The 24,536-nt window shown below is 43.8% G+C and overlaps 1 protein-coding gene across 1 annotated transcript in view; it reads right to left on the bottom strand.

The window, feature by feature from the left end:
* Positions 1-24,536, bottom strand: part of LOC119654364 (tyrosine-protein kinase Btk29A) — a 283,921-nt gene that overhangs the window by 188,205 nt on the left and 71,180 nt on the right. The window contains exons 3-5 of the mRNA XM_038059713.1: positions 14,344-14,439; positions 14,139-14,271; positions 8,074-8,220 (exon numbers count right to left, since the gene is read on the bottom strand). Coding sequence (XP_037915641.1) covers positions 8,074-8,220; positions 14,139-14,271; positions 14,344-14,439 — 376 coding nt within the window. The remainder of the gene's footprint in view (positions 1-8,073; positions 8,221-14,138; positions 14,272-14,343; positions 14,440-24,536) is intronic.

Below are 24,536 nucleotides of genomic sequence, written 5' to 3'. Positions count from 1 at the left end.
ACTGCTCAAAAACACCACGAAAATGTCTGACAGAATCGCGCCAAAAATAAAAAACTAGACTTAAGCAGCACCCTTAACAAAGCTTTATCTGTGCCCACCAAGATGGTACTTATAAGAAGTAGGAATAATTGGAGCTGGTAATAATTCCGAAGCCAATCAACGGGGCGACCCTGTGGGCTCATATACCAGTTAAACACCATTCAAACGGGTCATCTATTATACCGTGCACGATTCGATCTTTTGGTTAAAAAGTTCGAGTCCCGAAGCGTAATGTTGTGGTGGACAGTATGAAGCAGATAAAAGTGCCTTCAGTTTTCTCAGATAAAAAATTAAATATTCCCAAGGACATTACGTATTCTCATTCTATTCCACCTGGAAAAGTAACTGTGCAGGCGCTGAACCAGAATATCTGGAACAACCTGTGGTGTTTCGCAAGATATATTCTCGATTTTATCTTATGGATAATTATGTATAGCAGAGTACTGACGCGAAGCTCAGTCCCGAGTGCGGGAAACTCATCATCGCCGCCGGAGCGTGGAACCTCGACATCCAAGCTGACAATGGAGAACGATTGCTCATAATGTCCATCAACGAGTTTCTGCTTGTACTTACATTAAATGAAATGTTTTCCATCTTGAGACACTGCTACCTGGAAGAGACTCAAATTGAACTCAGCGAATATGAATACTGATGATAGAAGAGGGGGTCACAATCAAAAACAGAAATAAGTCCGGAATCATCCAAGCTACAAACCAGTATCCAGCAAATGTGGATTTTCTGGATTTTCTGTAAAAGCCTCATACAACCATAATCCTTATCAAAGATTCTGAAAAACCTGAAGGTGAGAAATTGGATTGATAGCCTGCCTGTAAATCTCTCAAAAAGACTAAGGCAGGGAAATTGTCGACTTTACCATTTCATGGACATTGGTCAAGCAGAAAAACGAAATTCGAAGCCGTTAGAATAACAAGATTTGAAAAAGCGTTGTACCAAATACCGATGTGGTACAAATTGCCAGCCAGTTACCTCTTAAGGAAGAATTTTAAGTATATAGAAAGGATTCTCTCAACTTTTATTTCGAATATAAGACGCATGCAATGAGCAAAATATATACTATCATGTATGCATGCCTACTGTTCACTTTTTTGTTGGAGTACAGGGTATCCAGATAGTCTCAGTACACAAGTGGTAAGCCTACAGCAGTGGGACAGCAGGAATATGAGTACAAACATGAGTACACGAGATCGAGAGGTTGACGCACAACCTCCTCGACCATCGCACCCGTGATATATACTATAGGTATAGACATTTGTATATCCGTACGACACTCCTACCCCCACTTAATTATGCCAGTTCTGCCTGCTGTAGCACTAGAAAAAGATAGCCCATAAAATGCGTTGTCTTCCTCCTAAAAGAAGACACCGCACTGGTACAGGAGGCTTGGGTCAGAGGCGAACGAGCCATCAAAGGAGTCCAAAGCAAATATTCCACAGCAGAGGAGATGCTAGTCAAGACAGACCTAGAGCATGTATTTTCGCGAAGAAGAGTCTGCACGCTTTTCTGTGTCCGGACCTGAGTTCCAGCGACCTAGTCATTGTCAAACTGTAGCAGGCGGGGGCAAAGAACGCGTATATTTACATGGCTCACAACCGATCAGCTCCGCCAGAAGGACTACAATATTTGACGAACACCATAGCAACAAAGAAGGCCAACTTGTTGATAGGCTGCGAGATATACGCTCTGGGCAGCTCGATAATCAACAGAGTAACAGAAGCAGAACACCAACCTTCCATTTTCCCCACTCGGAGAACTGTGACGGTTGGGAGGAGGTCCTTGATATCACCCTACAAACCGACAATGGGATTCTTAGGGTGGAGAACTGACCAGAGATCCTTCTCAGATCATAGTTGGATACTTTTCAGTCTCAGTGCAGAGGTCTCCAATCCCTTCAGAGACCCCAGGAGGTTTCGAAGTTTGATCAAGTTATCAAGAACAGTGGTGTGCAAATTGATACGATTGGCACGACAGACGAACTGGAATGAAGATCTCTCCAGCCTCAGGAAGCTGACCAGGGAAATTTTCAATATATACCACAGGCATCAGGACTGTCTGAAGGAGTACAAGTCGGCCATCAAGATCACCAAGAGGCGGAGCTATTAACAGCTTCTCCGCATACAAATCTCTGGGTCGAAATGGCATAATGTCAGCCCTGCAACAGAAGCAGCGTGAAAGGGTTGTGCGGTGGCTTGTCGAGGTTTACCGGAGTTCTACCTCGTTAGAACACGCACTAAAGCCTTGGAGACGCGCACGAGTGGTTTTCATACCGAAAGCGGGCAGGCGCGACCATGAGTCCGCGAAGGACTTTCAAGAATCAGCCTCACCTCTTTCGTATTGAAGACCGGAGCGCGTCCTGGAATTGGAATTGGCACGGTTGAGCGGTCAATGCAGTACAAGCGGTATACCCTTCCTGCCTTCTTGGATATAGAGGGGGCTTTCAATAACGTCAGTACCAACGCCATCAAGGAAGCCTTGACCGGTATTGAATTGGAGGGATATCTCACGCATTGGATTATATCCATGCTGAGTACCAGGATAATCCAGTCCGATCTGGGAGGCAACCACTTAACCAGAGCTGTGAACAGAGGCACGCCCCGCAATGGCGCCATCTCTCCGGTGCTCTGGTTAATAGTAATGGACAAAATTTTACGTACATTGGACAGCAGCGGGGTGAAGATGGTGGCGTTTGCCGACAACTTGGTGATATTTGTATCAGGGATGTTTCTGTCCATTATGAGCGACATCATGGAAGGAGCGTTGTGAAAGGTGTGCTTGTGGGCCGCAAGTTACAGACTCAGCATAAACCCAACCAAAACGCAACTGATGCCATTCACCACCAAGACAAGGATACCTGAATGCCATCTACCACGGCTGAATGAACAAAGATTGATTCTTTCCTCTAATGTAAAGTATCTGGGTGTAATCCTGGATCCTAAGCTAAATTGGAGGTTGAACATAGAACTGAGGGTTAAGAAGGTCTGTATAGCCTTCTATGCCTGTAAGAGAACCTTTGCAAAGAAATGGGGTCTCCGGCCGAGGATGGTTCTCTGGATGTACACCGCTGTAGTGCGTCCGATCCTGACGTACGGCTCTATTGTATGGTGGCAGGCTTTAAAGAAGAAATACAATAGAACGAAGCTTAATAGGATTCAAAGAAACGCGTGTGCAGGTGCTACTGGGGCTCTGCAGTCCTGCCCGGCAGATACTCTCAATGTACTCCTGCATCTCCTCCTCCTAGACCTCGACATCAAATATGTTGCAGCGTGCAGTGCCGTCAGACTACGTGAGTCCGGATGCTGGACAGCGAAGTCCTACGGCCACAGCAACATCCTAGATGAAATACCTCGAGAAATCTGGGCATCCCCCACGGACTATGTCACACGCAAGCTGAACTTCACGAGAAACTTTGCTGTGAACTTTTCAACCAGGGTCGGGTGGAAGACCGGCGGCGTGTTGCGAGACTACGACATATCATAGTATTTTTCACCGATGGAACAAAGATTTCTGCCCAGTCGGTGCTGGGGTTTTCTCGAACACATACAGTGTACCCGAGTAGTATGTTCTCCCAGATTTCGACAGTTTATTTCAAGCGGAAGTACTGGCGATACTAGAAACCTGTCAATGGCTGGGGCATGATCCAAGCCCTAAGCGTAACATAGCCATTTTGACCGACAACCAAGCGGCCATTAAGGCTTTGTACTCAGTGACATTTTCCAGGCTGGTGGGGTAGTGAAGAAACGTGCTTGACAGTCTGAGAGGCATGCTCAAGGTCACCCTCCTCTGGGCTCCCGGTTATAGGAATATAGAGTGGAATGAGGGGGCTGACGAATTAACTCGTTTCTGCTCTTGGCAGTCCTTCTGCTTGTACAGTCAGTATCTCGCTGGCGATTGTCAAGCGCGCAATCTACTCGAACTTCTTAGCAGCCGCGCACCTCAGATAGCGAAGACTTACCACCTGTGCATGTGAAGAAGGATTTGCACAGGAGATAGCGACTATCTACTCGCAGCAGACAATGTAGCCCTTCCTGACCCTTTTCTAGAAGCTAGAAAGAATCTCGTTCCATTATGGCGAAAATGTTCTCTTATGTTTTTTTGCAATGTATAGAACCCAGAAGGCGACTACCGTGAGCATGTTCAAAATTTGCTGAATTTAGTAAAGCTGAGGTCCTTGGTTTCAAGAAATTTGAACCATTACATTTATATTCTATTCATTCGATAATTTGATGAAGAAATGAAACAACAGCCTTTTGATCGCAAGGCCCAGGTTCGATAGCGCCTTTTCGCTTGTCCTACTGCAATACGCTTATCATTTGCACAAAGTTAACCTTCATACGACCCTCTTTTCAACTAGCGTTGAAGGTCCTATGGTCATTTTTGACCACATGAAGAAAATGTAAAGAAATCATGAAAAAAATTCAAGAAACGATAATAATTTTTATTAGTATTCAAAACATTATATTGTTTTAACAGTCTTTGCACTTTACAATAAAGTGTCGCTTGCACACATACCTTTTACAATTGTTACAAGTAAATGAGGTTTTTATGTCTTTAGGGCAAAATTTGCATCGTCCTCTTTTGGCAGATTCCTCTTTTGTTGTTGTAGTGTTATTGGTGTCATCAGTTAAATTTCTGCTTTTCAATACAATGTCTGCAGACGCTAAGGCTCTAGGAAGAGACTTCCTCATCTGCATATATGGATTCACCAGTGCGCGACCGAGCTGCTCCAAAAAAAGTCGCCGCCTGTAGAGTTTACTTTTGTTCCAATCCGGTTCTACCTGAGTAAACAATATAAATGCATTATAACACGATATATCAATAATGTTGCAAAAAACTGCTACTGGCCATCTTTTAGTTTTTCTTTTCGTTGAGTAGCAAGCGACAAGTTTATCCAAAGTATCTACCGCACCTTTCGACGCATTATAATCTTCGATGATAAGCGGTTTTTTATTCTCCTTATTATTTATAGAATTAGTAGTATGTAGTGTGCTCTGTAAAATAACGCTTCGATTTTTCTTTGGTACATACGTAACCAACGTCGTATCTTTGGTAAATGCGAATTTCGAACTTTGTGCAGGCCACTTCTTTGATTCCAAAAGAACTCTCGGAATCGAAGGTTTATTTTTTCGAATTGTTCCAACTGATGTAATCCCTCGTTTCAAGAGCTTTTGTGCAAGTTCATAGGATGTAAAAAAATTATCTACCGTAATGTTGTAACCTTTCAATCCAGCAGTCAGGTCTTGAACGACTCGCATTCCTTGATTTCTTTCTGGTGTATTGTTTATTCTTCCGGTGTAAGGTTGTATATTCCAGACGTAGCTTGTACCGCTGTCGCAAGCTACCCAATTCTTCATTCCATATTTAGCAGGTTTCATTGGCATATATTGCCTGAAAGGACATCTGCCCCTAAAGGGAACCAGCTGCTCGTCAATGGTAATATTCTTTTGCGGATTGTAGAGTTTTGGTAAAATATCTACCCACGAGTCCCACAGCTCGCGGATGGGTGCAAACTTGTCTGTTTCCCGGCGGCTACTCCTCGTGGACCGATCATCAAAACGAATGAATCGTGAGATCTTCTTGAACGTTTTGTTCGACATGACGGCTCGAAAAATTGGACGTCCTATTTCAGCATCCCACAAACTTTCAGTTGCTTCATTGTTAGATCGGTACACTCCTGCAAGAATCAAAAGTCCGATGTAAGCTCGCAAAGTTGGCGTATCGATATCTTCAAAAGTGGCTCCTAAGACTCTACGTCCTTCCCGATTCGTATTTCGCAAAATTATCGTTTCCAACTGCGGTGGTAGAAATAGATCGAATGATGACTGAATATCAGAGATCCTTGAAGCGGCGTAGCGTGTTATTCCGGGTTGTAGTGATGCGTTTGTACTTCTTCGTGAATGTCGGAAAGGATGTTCGTACCATTGTATAGTTTTGTCTCTAGATAAATATTCGGGTAGGTCTTCCAGAATAATTTCTTCAAGGTCGTCGTCCGAAACTTCAATTTCTTCATTGCCCGATTCATAATCTTCAATTTCGGATACTTCCTCGTCCTCGTCACTAAAACTCTCCGCTACTTCGATAAAGTCCATGCTTTTATGCAACTAAACTATACGGCAACGATTTACCAAATGATACACTTGTTCAATGACCTCGCGCTTTTATAACCCTTCGAGGATGATGCAATACATTGCACGCTATGTGCAATAAGATGATCAAATACATTGCAACACATATAGGATGCTATGCAATACAAGAAAACAATTTTCCTATTGGAATTTATCCCCAGAATTCGCAAAATTCATTCGATTGGTCGTTTTTGACCCAAGGAACTTAAACGTAACATTTTTTACTGTGCAAGAACGGAGCATTTTTTAAAAATACTCTGGTGTCTAACATGTTTAGGAAGAAAATAAATTATCAGTTACCATATTTAAAGTTCATTGAATAACAAACAGCTAATACAGAGTCAACGAAAAATCAATTTTGGTCAGAAATGACCAGAAGAACGTATGAAGGTTAAGTATGGAAATGGTGGCATTGAAGCATGGTCTTAACTATAACTCTTTTAGAACTGGCGCTATACTTTCTAACCAAACTTTTTTGCAACACAATGGAGTGTTTGAAAGCATTTCCTAATAATTTTCAGTAACAGCAAATCTACGTTGATTCATTATCGCTTCGTGATTCGTGATCAATTGAGATTAATTAAATTAAATTAATATGTTTATGGATAACACTCCCAAATGCTCATAAAACTTCCAATTCTCATTATTGCCTTGCATCCCATATGTGCATTTATGAGTATTGCAATATCAAATGGAAGTTATGAATATGTTTGCAGCTACCACCTTCAGTCTAGACAGCATAAAACTATAAAATTCTCATAAATCTGTACCAGGCATCTGTGTTAATATATTTCGCCCTTCACGCTAGAAGGAACTACGATCGTTGTTCCTACTTTGGACCTGTCAATTAGTTTCAAGGAATTTTATGTTTATTTCTCTCAATATACGTAAGTGATACTAACGAAATAAGTTGAAATGAGTATTTCGTGACTATGTGTTCCGCTTAATAGAAAGTTAGTTTCAGGTGTGACAATTGTTATGGAATAAATAGACAATCGCAGGGGACCACAATTTCATCCTTTTTTCAGATGGTCCCATACCAGTTTTCGTAAAAATAAATGGTAGTTTTGCATAATTAAGTAAATTAATGTGTTTAATCTTTCATTATCTTAGCAAATGATGCTTTTAATTTAGAATGCTCATTAATTTAACAGTAAAAGTAAAAAAGCGCAATTGATTTATGCCAAACAGTTTGGGGTGTTCAAAAACTCGTCTATTCCGTTTAGATGCCACTCAAGATAGTGATTCCGCGAAAGAATTCTGACGACATTCAATCTCCAAAAATAAGTCGAATGCTATCAGTACTGGAAGATATCAAGACATATAAGTTTATAATCAGCGCAAAACATGTCATACGACTTGATTCCATCTGAAAGTGCTGATGAGCTAACCACTTTGAAATTAATAGAATTCCAACTGAGCAAACTCATTTTGTTCTATTCCAGTCAGTCGGTCATAAACCAAAATTCCGTCAACGTTTAAATAATAAAGAGCAACTTTGCTCATGAAAACTTCTTATCGCCCCGGCAACCTATAAAAAAAATCTAGAAAAGAGAAAAAATATGGTAATTCTAGATACAAGCACATCCCTGGCCCCAAGTGAAGTCAACTCATAGACTTTATTTATATTGCGAGCTTGAATGCATTCATAATGTTGAAGTGAAGTGCATGCGGCGATTTAGTAAGATCGAGGACACCCCAGGGGCTCAACTAGATTTACTGACCGGCATTCACGCTTTTCAAGGCGAGAATAATTACTTGCTGCGAAGGTATTGATAAGAAAAAAATTACACAAAACTATGTTTATAAATATTGCAAACTTCCACGTCGCAGGTATTATATGTAAATATATCTGAATGCAACTATTATAGATGCGAGAATGCATTTTACTTACTTGGATTATTGTTGGTTTCACGCCAATGCGTTGCAGCTTGACATCCGAACGTCGTTCGATTTATAATCTTACAGCATGACCATTTCTTACCGGACCAGATGCCCGGATGGAAACGATATAGTTTTGGTGTATTGGTTTCTTCACAAACTGGAAAAGAACAAGATTTCTGATTACAAACTTATATCTTAGTGATAGAGTAATGAGTTAGGATGGGTGGTAGGACCCCTAGAGGTTCCACTAGATTTAAACTTCTGAAACTAAATCAAAAAGGAATCAGGCAGAAGAAATAGCAACCAGCCAGCAATCAAGGACTACCATAACCAAGTTTCTCTCTCATTTATACTGGATGGGGTTAGCAACCAAAAATCTAAAACTCAAACCGGGATAAATTTCCAGAAGTCTAAGATCAAAAAACAAGTCAAGAAAATCTTGATATTTTGGAAAATTAGGTATCAGGATTTACCAGTGTTAGAACGATTCACAGCATACCTCTGAGGCAGCACATTCAGCATGTATTTAAATCGCTGACCTAGTAGAACTAGCGGAACCGAAATATGGGAATAAACGTCTCCTTAGCACAATCAGCATCCAAAACATGACTATTTTTTTTTTGGGGAGTAGGATAGGTGAATGCGTGTTGGACTCCCGCAACAGCACGCAGTTGGACTACCAACTAAACACCTCCCTCTCATCGGAGAACTAGCCTGGAACCGTTTGACACATTACTTCGGGCTAACCCTCCCTCCCGCTCTCCTGGCTTTGGGAGCCTTCAAGTCAAGGAATCCCTTTCACCAACGGGGGGGAAGGGAGGAATGGAGTTGTTAGTTCAGGGAAACGCTTACCGTCCGATCCCTCCACCGGTCGAGTTCAATGCGCAATACGATTCCAGCTGCCAGCATCTCTCTGACAATGTTGTCTGTAGTGAGCTTCCCTGTGTCTGCATAAAGCCACTGACGTCGTCAGCCACTCCACTGCAGAATACACAATCAGTAGATCACGCCTTCTCGATCCTGTGCAGGTAAGACTGAAAACCTCCATGCCCACTTAGAAGTAGGGTAATCAATCTCACCATTCGTTCGGTTCAACCACGGGTCTAATTTATCGATGAGCCGCGCAGTCCATCTGCCCCTTGGCTCATTTTGCCAGGAAATTTACCACTCGGTAAGGGTGCGTTGTCGTTCTTCACGGGCAACCACCTCTTTTAAGTTTTCGCCCTTACGGCGGTAGATAGCTTTGCGCCTTGGCAAAGAGGGCAACGGGAATCACAATCACGATCATCATCACAGCCGGTTCGGAGACGATGCGATAAGCAGACGCCACTCCCAAAACGCATCATATAACAGAACCGACTGCGCTGCTCCCATAAGGAGACGTCTCCTAGTTGATAGAACGCCCCGGATATTCGCCATTAGCCGAATCAAGGCCGCGACTCCAGCTGCAGCCCTGTCCGCTGCTGTTTTGATTTGCTCAAAGAAGCCGCCGATCGATATATGGGAATTAGGGTCGGGATTCTCCTTCTGGTCAAGATGACTGCTTCGGTTTTTTCCAGCGCAACGCTGAAACCGTGAGCAGTCATCCATTCGCTTACGCGTCGCATCAATATGCCAAGCCTGCTTTGCCTCCGGCAACAAGTGCCGCAACGTCGTCTGCATAACCGACCAGGGGCGACTCTTCGGGCATATCGAGTCTCAGCAGACTATCGTAGGAAGCCTCCCAGAGGTCCGGCCCTAGGATGGATCCCTGTGCTACTCCCGACTTGATTTCCATCCTCCTTTAGTTCTTTAGCGTCTCATAGAGCAGGGAGTGGTCTTTCAGATAATCCCTCAATATCCGTAGGTCGGCAATTTCTGACGTCCACCAGTACATAGGAGGCTTATCGCGCCTGGGGCCCCCTCGGGGCGTGGAAACCTGACACGCCGTCATTATCAGGGTCATCATTGAATTTAAGACGGTGTGAGCAGCGAAACTACCACCCCCCGGAGTGCCCTCCAGCGCGGCTCTGCCTGCTCCAAGAGCTTCGATGAACTTTCCGATGTTCACCCTCGCGACATTCCACAGACAGGGGGAGCATCGCGTTGGTGCTCGCAGGCAAGTAACTTCACCCACTTCGAACGCGATGTACTGGTGATCACTTGCCCAGAAGTCTTCTACGACTCACCACCCGTTCACCGATGATGCCAGAGATTCCGACACAAAAATGATGTCAGGAATGCTTGTTTCAGCCTGGGCGTTTTCCAGAGCATCAAGCAGGCGCCGAAAGTCCGGCATCGCCTCGTTCGGCGTCAGGTACACGCTAAAAAACGTTATCCCTAAACACCGGATCCAGACAAACCCGTTCTCCCGGCCTTCGGCAAGAACACGAAGTCGAACGTCGTCCCAAACCCAGATGGCAGCGGTGCCCAATAAGTGGAGATGTCATGAGGACAGGTCCTTGTTTCGGTATTGCTCGCTAACCAGCACGAGATCAGCATTTACTTCCGCAACAAACTGTGTTAGCAACTGGTGAGCGGTTGCATTGCGTTGCATGTTAATTTGTAAAATGCGGATCATGCTGTTCGCACCCTAGCCGTCTCCAATTCCGCCGATCGGACACCGTCCCGAGCCCGCAGTGTGTGCGACGCTCTCGTCATCGTGTGCAAGGGAGCGGGCCACAATAGTCAAGAACGGGTGTACCCTCGGGGACAAAGCCCCTACTCCAGTTCCCTGGGCCCTGACCTACGCTTAACTGATCCCGAAATTCACGGACGGATCAGCGCTCACTCGGGGCAACGCGGTCTGCTAACACCGGTTCAATGCACATTACCCAACCAGGGTCCCGAAGGGGCTGGCTCCTGATACACATCACAACAACTACCTTGGTAGAGCTACGCTCACATCACCCTGCTGACGCCAACAGAGAGTTGTCGACGGCTCCGTAGACTCCCAGTGTGTCCGTGTGTACCGGTCATTCGTGGTTCGCTCTTCATCGAGAAGCATTCTCGAGGGTACTACCTAGGACGCAGGTATACTGCCAGCTAGGGGGTCAGAACTACTTACTCGGGCACCCCGGGGACGTTACACCCCGTATCGTAAGCGAACCGTTATAGGTCGCTAACGACCCCTGAGCCAAATAAATCTTACCCAACACGGAAAAAGCAGGCAGGGCAGAAGGAAATTTCAGTCACAAAAGAGAGGGCACTACCGGATAAATATTATCTGCCAAAGCATTTCCTTCCGCCTCTACCAGGAAAAGCGAAATAAAGTGAAACTAATGATGTGAACACAACTAGTACAATTATGGCATGTGAAAATTGGTCCATGCTGATGGCAGTACACCTGACATTATCGTAGATTCAATTATGAACCTAATAAAGAGAAAGGCGGCCTGAAGCGATACGTGCTGCCAGAGATTTATTCGCAAGACAGTTAGGTTTCAGAGCAGATTCATAGTAGATGTTGTCATGCAAGTTGAGGACGTGGTTCCTCAAGCGAAGGCACAAAGCTGCCGAGCTCGACGGGTGGTGCTCCTCTACACGCCATGTATGCATAATCTTCTCTGATAGGAATTGATTTGGAGACCGCAATCAGAGCCCCGCCATGACAGGCGCAACGTTAGAGGTTTATACTGAATGCAGATTCAGCATTCCTACCAGTAGTTGCGAGGCCTACCTAACACCCATGCGGCAATTAAAGGGTTATTGGCTACAGTCACCACCACCATAAAACGCCCACAAAGGAGCCAACTTCAAATAACCGGGCCGAGAGCATATCCCCAGGAATTCTTTTGAAACGTATGGGTTGACTGGAATTAGCCCGGTGCAGAGTACAGAGACAGGGAACTTTGTGAGAGGAGTCTGCCTATCGCACTATCTCAGAACCGGTTGTGATGGTGGTCCCAGGAGTGATCTATCGGCGCAAGACAGGTAGCAGAATGTACTCAGAATACAGGAAAGTTCTCAACACAAATCACAGATGAGGTTGATACAAATCTTCCAGGAAATAATGGAACCCTCTGAGAATGGATTCACTAGAACAAAAGTGCGATGGATCCACATATATAGTATGAACAGATGCCGAGCGGACTGGTTATGAACGCGGGAGGACCTCGACCGAAAATCATAGCAGGGGATTTAACCTGTGAACTCTTGAATGGGGCAGGCGGATAACGAATGTGAGATATGTTCTGCTCAAAGCATTCCCGGTACTAGACGTGGTACTCAAGAATGTCGGGGTCGCATACACTTTCAGAGGAAAGGGCTTGAGATCTATAGTTGACCTGGCATACGTACGTGCCGCTTTAACCAATAGAGTTGCTTGGCAAATCAGTGAAAACTATACTTAGAGTGACCACCAGGCAATTTTCATGGAAATCAAGGGCGGATCGAGCTCGAAAAAGAACTCTCGTAAATGCCAGGTGAATTGTCCAGGAGAATGGTGAAATCTCTTGAATAGGAATCATTCCTCGCGGCGTTCAATCCCAATATATCACTGAGTGGTTGCTACTATGCCCAGAAGGCAACTTTTCCCCAGTAAGCAACACAACACCTAGTGAAACTACGAAAATACAACTCTGCGAGCCACATGTTTCCGGTCTTTACCAGAGACTTAGGGGAAAGTCCGATCGAGACCAGAAAAGTCACACACACAACTGCAGGACCGCTTAAAAGAGGAAATTCGAAGGAATAAAAAGATTTGTACAATCATACCGATATAAACCCTTGGCGAGGTTATGAAAATGATACGAAGACTACCACAGGTGGCATGCCCGCGCCTTTTAAAAAGATTGTTATCGCTACGTTTCCTCAACACCAAGACAGCAAAATACAAATGATACTTTAGCTCAACGAGGGCGTGATATCTCTAGTAATCAAAGAGGAGCAGCGGAAAACATGTGATAGTTTCGACGAGAAGGACATAGGTTTCAATGGCATCTCTAACGTAACTTTAGAGCTGGCAGTAAAGATTAGTCCCGACCTATTGGCTGACACTTTCGAGGCGTGCCTAAAACAAGGATTATTCAATCCATTCTACTTTACGCGTCATCTGTGTGGGAGGAAGTGCTAGAAAACTCTCAAAAAACGGAAGCAGCTGAATTAGCTTAAGGACCAATAGGCCATACAATATAAAGAAACTGATGCAATCACCACGTCGGAGAATATCCGTGAAGTTTTACGAGACAGATTTTGGTGCCCGGCTTCTAAGGTTCGACAATGAGGAAGGAAGACGTATTCAGATATGCAGACTACAACTATCATTTTTCGGGCAGAAATATCTGTAGCGCTCAGACCTTTGCCGACTCGAAGCATATCCCCTAAGTGCTGTCAAGTGCTGTTTTCGATGCCTTGAATTCGGAATGGATGGTTTAGAAGAGGTAGGTGGCAGGTGTCTGCATATACCATCTTTGAGGAGGGCATCGAATTGGTTACAATTTCATCTTATCGCAGCAAATGGTAAGGTGGCAATATGGGCGAATGGAAATTAAACCACCTAAGAAACGAGAGGCTGTTTTCGAGCAAGAAGATTGTTCTACATTAAAAAGCCAGAGGAAGGGGAGATTTCGACGAAAAACAGAAAGCACACTCGAATCTTTAGAGTAGATTTAAGTAAGTCGCACACATCAACAAGCAAGAATACTTCAAAGGACTTTTCATGAAGGCATATTCCAATGCTTGGGGGATAGCGTACAGGGCTGTTATGAACAAACTAAAGGGCGAAAATAATATCCCACCTGAATGCATTTTCTTCTCAATAAGACGATGTCCTTTAGCAAATCTTTCCCTGCAATAACGTAGGATGTAGGTTGAATTCGGTGAACTGAGGCCGGTTAACAATTCATTGGGTAAAACTGGATACCGGAGATACTCTTTAGAAAGGACCATTTAGTACAATACAAATGAGGGACTTAATACCGTCTACAGTCACAGTACACAGGGGTCAAGCCTCGGCCCTCCCCTATGGAATGTAATCTTCAATCAGGTTGTTATTCTTCCTGTGAAAATGAGGCTACTATAATTGGTTCCACGAAGGGCTTACTCAAACGTAGCAGTACAGAGAAGTAGAAATAAATCAAATGCAAAGGTACATACCTTGTCGAATAGCTCGAATCCATTCAGATCGTTCTTTTTCACTCGATGCTATCAAATATAATGTATACTGCGGTAATGATCGCGACCCTGTTTGATTATCGTTTTCACAATAGCCTACTTGGAACGGAAAACCCTGCAATCGAACAAAAAAAAATAGAACAGAGGTAAGTAATCGATTATGGATAAATATTTGCGAATCACTTACGTCAGGAGCATATGGATCGCCACCATCTCCATCTAATTGGGCACTTTCGACTAGACGTACACCTTTAACGTTTATACGACCTTTTTCACGCCGCCTCTGTAAAGAAAGGAATTTAAAATTTTTAACTATTTTTACGATATTGAAGTAGATAAACTTTCATAGGGGCAAGGGTAAAGCTAGCACTAAACTCCAAAGCATGACAATCCAAGTAATTCACATACTGGAGAAGGCAATGGGGGCTGCTTTTCAACTAGAGATTCCATTCCTTGAATCAGAGAAAGTAAATCAGGAGCGATAAAATTAACTTTTTCTTCAGGAAAAAACGTCGGAAATGAAGAATTATTCCACCACTTAAAAATTTGATTTGTGTGACTCAAGTTAAATTTTGAAAGGCTTTAATCCTAAGCCTGACTTAAAGTCCATTTCCAAATCACTTGAATATTTCACACAATTAAATTCAAAGCGATGTATGGTATTCAAATCGAACTTCGCCTATTAAACCGATATCTAGATCAAATTCTATGTCAACTAACGTACCGTCATGAGCAGATGATTCATTTTGTCAGAGATTCGTCTGCTACTTAGAAAGATTAAAGACATAATAAAATTAAAACCATTTAATGCATCATATCTAAGGAATTCCGTTTTCTCCACATATAGGTCATCCATATGCCGCCGACATTTTCGAATGCATTATCATGATTGAACTCTGTGTAAAAAATCAACGGTTGTATCTTACACATCTTAGCGAAAAGACGAACGGACGTTGTAAGGGAGATGAAAGGTAAATTTCAGTACATGAGATACAAGATGCGATTTTATACGAAGAAAAAATCTCAGACAGGTTACTAAGCAAGCCGGTCAAAAATGCTATTGAATTCCGCGTAACAAGAAGAAATGTTGCGATTTTTTTGCGATTCGCAATCTCATCTGCAAATTGATTCACTATATGAGAACGAGAAAAGAAGTGTTGAAAAGGGATAACGGATGTATGGGGATGCAATGATTGAGATTATGAATAATTTACTGAATGAGCCACGTGGGTAAAGAAAGTCAATTAAAATATTTTCGAACTGATATTGTCAAACTGCTTTTCCTTGCTTCCTCGACAAATCTTACCATAAGAAAGGCAATACTATGATCAAAGCTGAACAGCCCTTTTGAGAAAAGACTCTCTTCCGCTTCTTCCAGCCCGCATTTTCTGAAAACGGCCCTGAGCTGTATAAATTATATTGTACGTTTCATTAATTCACCCTTCACGTCTAAAATACAGTTCCACCCTTTCACTAATAGCAGGACTTCCACCAAACTTTCGAGTATTGCAAATTATGTTATGGTTTAGGTTTTCGCAAATATTATGCTCTCAGGAAGAACAGTGGCCGCTCCGAGGAGCCCAATTAGCGCTTTGGTGCGCCGTTTTAATGCCGCAAACTCCTAAGACCGTGACTGTTGTTATGGGAGCAGGGAAGCAAAATTCAGCCGGCTCGGATCTTCAGAGCCAGCCCGTAGCATTCACGAAGAAAAGTAGCTCTCCGACCCTGCAGCTAGAAATTTCTCTGAGGTCCCCAAAGAACGGTTTACCCAGTGTCCGCAGCCTGACTCTAGCCAGAACTGGGCAATCGCAGAGAAAGTGCATGAGTGTTTTCCTTCCTTCTCCGCAGCTTCCTCAATGCGAGTTGTAGGGTATGCCGAGCCTAGCGGCATGGTCCCCTATGGGCCAGTACCCCGTGCAGTCCGCCGTAATCTTGAATGCATTTGCACGCGTCTGGCACAGGAGCTGTCGTGATCGGGCTATGTTATAAGCGAGCCAAATTCGCCTTGACTTGGCACAGCTTGTAAGCCTTCGCCACCTCAGGCCCGCGGCTGCTAGGTAATGCGAGTAGACTCCGCCCCAACAGCCGCCAGCGGAACACCGACTGTATTCGCCGAAGGACTGCCAAGAGCAGAGCCTTGCCTGGCCAATCCGCCAGCCCGCTCATTCCCCTCTATGTTCCTATGCCCGGGAACCCAGAGGAGAGTGACCTTGAGCGTGACGCCCAGATAGTTGAGCACTGCCCCACCAGCCGGGAAGATGTCGTCGTTGAGTACAAGGCCTTGATGGTCGCTTGACTGTCGGTCAGAATGGCTATGTTACGCTTGGGGCTCGAATCACGCTCCGGCCATCGACAGACTTCCAATATCACCAGTACTTCCGCCTGGAACACACTGGCGAAACCTGGGAGACCGTACAACTTGGATACACCGTGTGTATTCGAGAAAACCCCCGCGCCGACTCCGTAGGCCATCTTTGATCCGTCCGTAAAGAATACCGTGTCATAGTTTCTACCTTGCCCTTTTTGGAAGGTCCACAGCAAAGTTTCTCGTGAAGTTCAGCTTGCGTGTGACATAGTCCGTGGGGAATGCCCAGATTTCTCGAGGTATTTCATCTAGGATGTTGCTGTGGCCGTAGGACTTCGCTGTCCAGCATCTGGACTCACGTAGTCTGACGGCACTGCACGCATCTGCCGGGCAGGACTACAGAGCCCCCGTAGCACCTGCACACGCGGTTCTTTGAATCCTATTAAGCTTCGTTCTATTGTATTTCTTCTTCAAAGCCTGCCACCATACAATAGAGCCGTATGTCAGGATCGGACGCGCTACAGCGATGTACATCCAGAGAACCATCCTCGGCCGGAGACCCCATTTCTTTGCAAAGATTCTCTTACTGGTATAGAAGGCTATACAGGCCTTCTTAACCCTCAGTTCTATGTTCAACCTCCAATTTAGCTTAGGATCCAGGATTACACCCAGATACTTTACATTAGAGGAATGAATCAATCTTTGTTCATTCAGCCGTGGTAGATGGAATTCAAGTATCCTTGTCTTGGTGGTGAATACCATCAGTTGCGTTTTGGTTGGGTTTATGCTGAGTCCGCATCTTGCGGCCCACAACGCAACGCTCCTTCTATGATGTCGCTCATAATGGACAGAAACATCGCTGATACTAATATCACCAAGTCATCGGCATACGCCACCACCTTCACCCCGCTGCTGTCCAATGCACGTAAAATGTTGTCCATTACTATTAACCAGAGCACCGGTGAGATGGCGCCACCCTGGGACGTGCCTCTGTTCACAGCTCTGGTCAAATAGTTGCCTCCCAGATCGGACTGGATTATCCCGGTACTCAGCATGGATATAATCCAATGCGTGGGATACCCCTCCAATCCAATACCGGTCAAGGCTGCCTTGATGGCGTTGGTACTGACGTTGTTGAAAGCTCCCTTTGTATCGAAGAAGGCAGCAAGAGTATACTGTTTGTACTGCAGCGACCGCTCAACCGTGCCAATTACCTCGTAGAGGGCGGTTTCTGTGGATTTTCCTTTGCCTACCTGGAACTTAGCGAAAGGCGTTCTCTCCATAATCGTCCTTGAGTGAATCTCCAAGACGCCTTCTAGGGTCTTCAGCACGAAAGAGGTCAGGCTGATTGGTCGGAAGTCCTTCGCGGACTCATGACCGCACCTGTCCGTTTTCGATATGAAAACCACTCGTGCGTGCCTCCAGGATTGCGGTACGTATCCTAAAGTGATGCAGCTCCGGTAAATCTCAACAAGCCACGGCACAACCCTTTCCTGCTGCTTCTGTAGCATGACTGGCATTATGCCATCTGGGCCTGGAGATTTGTATGCGGAGAAGCTGTTTATAGCCCAGCCGATCCTATCCTCGGTAATTACCGATTTGATAGTCTCGCACAGCTGGGGTTGCCGAAAACCCTCCAAGCCCGATTATGACTCACAGTCCTCCTCGCTGGAGGGAAAGTGCGTTAAGATGGATTTTCAGTAAATTTCCAAAATGTACAATAGTTTATCCGGCCAGATATCGACATTGGATATACTTGGCGAACTTAAATTTGAATCCCTCACTTTCCTATTTCAGAAAAGAAAAAAAAACCGGTGTACCTAAGTAATAATCAAGACCTTTCATTTCATACCCAGGCAGCTATATTCGGGACACACAAAGTCATGCCCGTGATTGCACTCGTGGCAAGCCAGTTCCTATATTTTCATCAAATACTGTGTCAAGAGCTGTTATCCTTTGCGAAAGAAATGCGTCTGACATATAGACCTGTGAGATGCAGCTACATTTCTTTAGATCTGTGTGCACCGCAGTGTCAAATGTTCACAGACTTTCTTTCAGACGATCAATGGGCAAATGTTTGAACATTTTTGATGCGTGGATCGGAGCGACTATTTTAAGGGCAAGCAGAATTCAATTCAGGACTGAGAGTGAAAAATGAGAATCATGGTGCAGGGACTCGAAATCGCAGTACCGGTGGCTTTCTGAGTGGACAAAGAAGCTCCCCATTGCTAATATCCCTACAATACCTCGGTGGTGGATAAATCGACTTTAGTGCTATCTAATGATGCAAATGGCTTAGAAGAAGAGATCTACAAGCGAAGAACGTCACTACTTAGAACAATGGTAACAAAATAGAAAAAGGAAGTTTAGCGGTACAGTAGCGATAGTCACGCAAGCAACACAAACGGGTCGTTGAAGTACGGACAAAAAAAATATACAGTTGTCAATATCTCCTAAATGGAGCATTGTGGGTCCACCCCGCCAATGCAGTCCCTGCTCGACCTCTCTCTAGGTCTCTCTGAGAACCCCGCACTGCTTCCCTATTGTCCTGCGCTATTGATTCTAGGGCGACTCACTCGTTGATCACTCTGAAAATGTGGACTCCACTGCTCTCATAGACAGCAATGCATTCGTCACCCTTTCTAAAGTGTGACTTACCCATTTCAACTTGCACCCCCCAATTAATACATCTGCCAGTAATATGGCGGTATGAAAAAGTTAGTGAAAATGAAAATTCGCTCCTGAGCAATTGCTATTTTAAGTACGCACTGTTTATTTTACGCAGACATATTACGATAGCTAGGGGATCAAGCAGCGCACTGCGGGGTAGACTGACGCGGAATATAGCTCCCTGAGGGCAATCTATCTCTTTCTCCCGGAGGGCAAGCTGTCTCTCCTCTAGGGCGATGTGTGGCTTTTCAGAAAGTTGGGACGTCAAGCGGTGGAAGCAAGGTCAACTTTGGTATACTGCTTGGACAACAACCAACAAACGCCGCAGCTCATAAAGCAGGGACTAGCAAAAGCACGTCTGAGATATATATATCAGATGTCAGGCAGAAGACAGGACTCAGTGGCACAGATTGTAAATGGTACCCGCGCTATCTGAAGGAAAGCCTGAAACCAGAAGAAGCCCTTAACAAGACTAAGAATAGACCTAAGCCATATTTACCGAAGCCATCTTTACCACATGAAGGGAATGCTCCCAAAAAATCCAAATCTGAACCCAAGGGGGGAGCAAACCTGGCGAGGTCAGGACTGAAAGCCGGACTCAGGAAGCCCGGCATTAACTATGCTAGTGCGATCAAGGGCATTCGGCTAGTTATATTGCCAAAAATGTTCCCGAGCAAATACTCAATCGTGGAGAGCAGGAAACCATCGAATACTTTGTCGTCAGGCAGACGTGCACTGGGTGGACTTCGACACTTGTGTTCACCGGGATACGCTTTCGATCAGGTTTTATACTGGTGGACTGCCCGATTGTAGACACTGCATAGTGGATCCTAAATTACCAGGCTGAGAAGGGGCAAAACTGTGAATATGTGCGGGGGATGATATACCAGGAGCCCACATGGTGACAGTTTTTTCCCAAAACCCGCGACAATAGAGACGAAAGATCTCCTAGGCCTCCTAATCGCTTAAAATGAGAATCTCCATATGCGATTGTGGACAGTCTTCAGAACCAAAATAGAGGAAAAAGTGAACTCCTCAAGACTGGGGCAGATGACCGATCCTTGGAGAGAATCAAACGTCGGAGTTGCCATATCAACTATCGATTTGGTAACATACCTGCGCATATGCATGGGGAAAAGCCGAGGAAAACCACCGCAAAGGAGACACCGGCTGAAATGCATACCAAAGAAGAACTCCAAACAATAACGGAGTCAATGGCCAGCATTAAGATAGCCCAGGTAAACCTCCACCATGCGAAAGCAGCATCTACGGTAATTGCAATGGCAAGTTTTAAAGATAACATTGGACCGGGGGTAGATTCGCTGTCTGCAAGGAGGAAGCATGCAGGTAATTTGGGACTCCTCTAATTTAAAATATATATGTCTTTCAGAGTTCCTGACCGGGGACCATGTGGTTATCCAAGTCTCATTGGAAGCCGGGAGGAGCACCCGAGAGGCAGTCCTGGCATTGGGATACTTCCCAGGGGACGAAACCCGGGCTTCATCGGAACAAGTCGCTAAGCTGGTGAACTACTGTAAGAAGAGGGCGTTACCACTTCTCCTCGGCAGCCACGCCAACGTCTATCGCGAAGTCTGAGGAAGCAGCGACACCAATCGAAGGGGTGAGTACCTTCTTGGATTTATTCTTAGCAATAAGTTAGAAATATATAACTTAGGGAACACTCCAACATTTGTGACCAGCACTAAACAGGAGGTACTAGACATAACTCTAAGAAATACTCTAATGAACGGGATGATCAGAAATTGAAGGGTGTCGGATGAGCCTTCTATGTCTGATCACAGAATAATGATGGGACAGGAACCTGGCCAGAATGAGAACAGAGGCACGAAAACTCTTCAACCGGGCAAAGCAAACCGGGGACTGGCAGAGATCAAAAATGCACTGACTGCGTATAGCAACGCGATCAGGGAGGTAAAATGGAACAGCTTCAGGGAATTCTATGAAGGGATCGAACAGATCACATAAGCAACCAGACTTTACAAGGCTGTAACCATAGACGGGGCAATACCTGTCTGTTTGTAGAAGGAAGATGGGACATTTACCGAGAATGAGGAGGACAGGGTACACCTTCTTCTCAGAACTCATTTCCCGGTGTCCTACTCTTCGGTGGCAGGCGACAACATTCTGCCTGACACCCCTACAACGAATAAAAGGGGAAGAAAGGAGAACTGGAAACTAGTAAAAAAGGTATTCTGCTTAAACCAATGAAATCACCCAGAGTAGATGGCATTTTTCCAGCACTAATCCAGAGAGGCTTAGGAATCATTTTAGAGTCTCTTCTAAGGGTGGGATGTATACCAAGGGCGTGGAGACGGGCAAAAGTGGTCTTTATTCCGAGAGCGGACAAAAAGGATCCTTTTCACCCTAAATCTTTCAAACCAATTTGTCTAACATCGTTCGTACTCAAAACAGTGGAGAAGATCATAGACAACTATATTAGAACTAACGTTCTAAAGCGTAATGTCCTGCATCACTATCAACATGCTTACCGAGCAGGACGGTCAACTTAAACTGCTCTGTATCAGCTGACGGATGTACTACGGGTGCGGTAAACACAAAAGAAATAGCACTGTGTGCGTTTTTGGATATCGAAGGAGCTGTCAACAACATATCGCACACAAAGATAAAAGATCCCCTGAGCCGCAAGGGAGTAGGAGACACCCTGCCATTCTGGATGGGCATAATGCTAGAAAGCAGGCAAATAGAAGTACGGACAGGTACAAATTCTATTGTCATGAAAACTACTCAAGGTTGTCCACAGTCAATAGGATCCGAAGAAACCAAATGGGAGATCTCGTTTTAACGCTGAAAAGGACCAAGATGATATCCGCCATGGCCGGTGAGAAACTGAGTGGGATTATAATTGATCTCTTCATGCTTTCTCTCCAGCCACTCGCTGATGGAAGGGGTTAACCTGTAAGTCTAACGGTCCTCTTCTGACTGCTTACGGATCTCTCCCTTTCAGCTTTTTTGACCTGCGAGATGGACCTGATGTTATATTTATATGTGTTCATTATTTCGTCTGTCAAAATGTCATCATTCCCGAGATGACGAACGCTGCACCATCTGAGACGGTTCTGATGGCAGAACACACTCTTTAGCGGGTCATCCCGTGTGTCGGATCCGCGGAATCGAATTTTTTTTTTGTTTTTGGCATTAATTGTATCCAGATATAGTGTAGAATGTATCATTCGTTCGGAAATTATAGTGTTAAACATGTAATAAGTCACATTTATCGGTCCGAATGACGTTCTAATGATTTCATTAAAAGGACAAGAATTGAAGCCAAGGCTGTACATGTATTTCTTCAAGAAATCTAAGGTTTATGGACAAGGGATAGCAGATTAATGACCAGTTCGGATTTTATGGCTAAAAATCACATTCTATTTTTTAAATGAATTTTTCTCGAAACTGCATATTGAAAATCTATGCAATAAAATTCTCTAAAATTGTCAGGACTTATTCAGAACATATTTCTACGGTCCGCAAACTAGGATAATTGTGATTCATTCAGTAGCTTTTTTTTTATTTAATGAAGAAGCCTTAAAAAAACACCAAAATTCACAAAAAAAGTTTTAACAAGGCACCAAAAATTTAGTTTTTAATATTTTTTAATAATCCTAGTTTGCGGACTGTAGTTAAGTCTGTACGTTAAAATGCCATCTACTTTTTTTTCTTTAAGATGATTGCAAAACTCTCTAACGTGGCAGCAGAAAAACACCTTTTTTTGGAGATGGGTCTACAAGTTGCTCTGTATTTCAATAATGAACAATGCGATCGGGCTGAAAAAAATTACTTTTCACGCTCAAGATATTAATAAATCTATGATGAAAAATTCGTATTTGTATCTTTATCGAATTCTTCATAAAAAATTTCTAAAAAAACCAAAAAACGGTCTTCACACGGGATGACCTCCTTAAATTCATCATCGTTAATGAAAGCAACTGGGAAGTATACGTGTTTCAAGAAGTCCTTAGCGAAATAAAACCCATTGTCAGAAATCGACAGCAAAATCTATTAAATGTGCATTATACTCTGTAAATATTGCTGTGTACTGAAAAATTGAGATCTTTGTAAACTATGCACCCAATGTTTCATCGGATTGACAAATCTATTAGAATCTTTACTTTCAAGTACACGCTACGAAATCACGACATTTTCATGTTTCCAAGTGATTAACTGAACAGTCACAAAAAGCAGTAAAAACTAATTTACGACCCCTCCTCCCCCAATAAGGAAAACATCAACATTCATGTCTCCATCCGATATGAAATAATGGCTCGAACTCTTTCAAAATTTTAACACTACTCAAGAGGGTACGTCAACATTGGAAATTCAACAATTATCAACAAAAGATACATAGCTTGTAGGCGTCAAATGGGAGTGAGATACGAATTTATAGAATCGTTTGGAAAGGCGTATATTTAAAAAATACCCAATAAATTTAATGCTGGCCAGAAAAGTAGTCTAAAAATTCAAAATGCCTGAATCATTCTTCATCTGAACTTTTGTGTATCAACCCAGCTGCAGTCGAACATCAAACGAGGTTTGAACAAGCTTTCACTAAACAATATGTACCAAGTACAATCAAACTATAACTTGGCTTTCATAACTATAAAAACCATCCATCCCCATCGATATCAAAGTATCTTTCTTGTTTTTTCTCACTTCCAGCCCTTGGTTCTAGTCACTTTCACTGCAGCCGCTCTATAAAAGTTTCAAGTGTAGAGCACTTAACAGCAAACACTCGAGACCCGCCTTGATGGCTTGTTTCATAGTTTGTAATTTGTTTATGGGAAGCGATTAGCTAAATTGTGTGTTGACTAATTAAACTGGAATAAAGACACAGACAGAAAGTAAACGAGTATTTAACAAAGCCTTTCCGGCCGATAAAGTGATATTTTTTGTGACAATCAAAGCGAGATCTTGATTGAGCTGGCGGGGATGAATTGGAGCTAATTCAAGGCAATACGAATGAAATATGTTCGCTGACTCCATTGCATAGCTTCCGAGCTGGATATGTATGAATATTTTAAATATTATGGTATCTTAATTGACATGGAAATAGATGCATTTGTTTAGATGAAGAATGTTCTTGTTTTGCCGATATTTCCTTTGTGAACGGGGGTAGGCGTGGGACTGGTTTTAGCGCTTGAATACAAGTGATTTAGAGAGAAATGCTTGTGAAAATTAGTCAAAGTAAAGAAAATCAAATATTTACCATTATTTGGACCTGGATTCACAGAGGAAATCGGGAAGTTTGGGGGATGTTTAGAACACTTAACCTGTTACGGAAAGATAGATTTCAAACCAGTAACTTCAGCCAGCCTTCCCAATCATCTGAATCTGAGATGAAATTGAATTAGTTTTCCACGAGTTCCTTG

Source organism: Hermetia illucens, chromosome 1 (assembly GCF_905115235.1).
Source record: "Hermetia illucens chromosome 1, iHerIll2.2.curated.20191125, whole genome shotgun sequence".
Lineage (NCBI taxonomy): Eukaryota > Metazoa > Arthropoda > Insecta > Diptera > Stratiomyidae > Hermetia > Hermetia illucens.
This window is presented reverse-complemented; position numbering and strand designations above follow the sequence as displayed.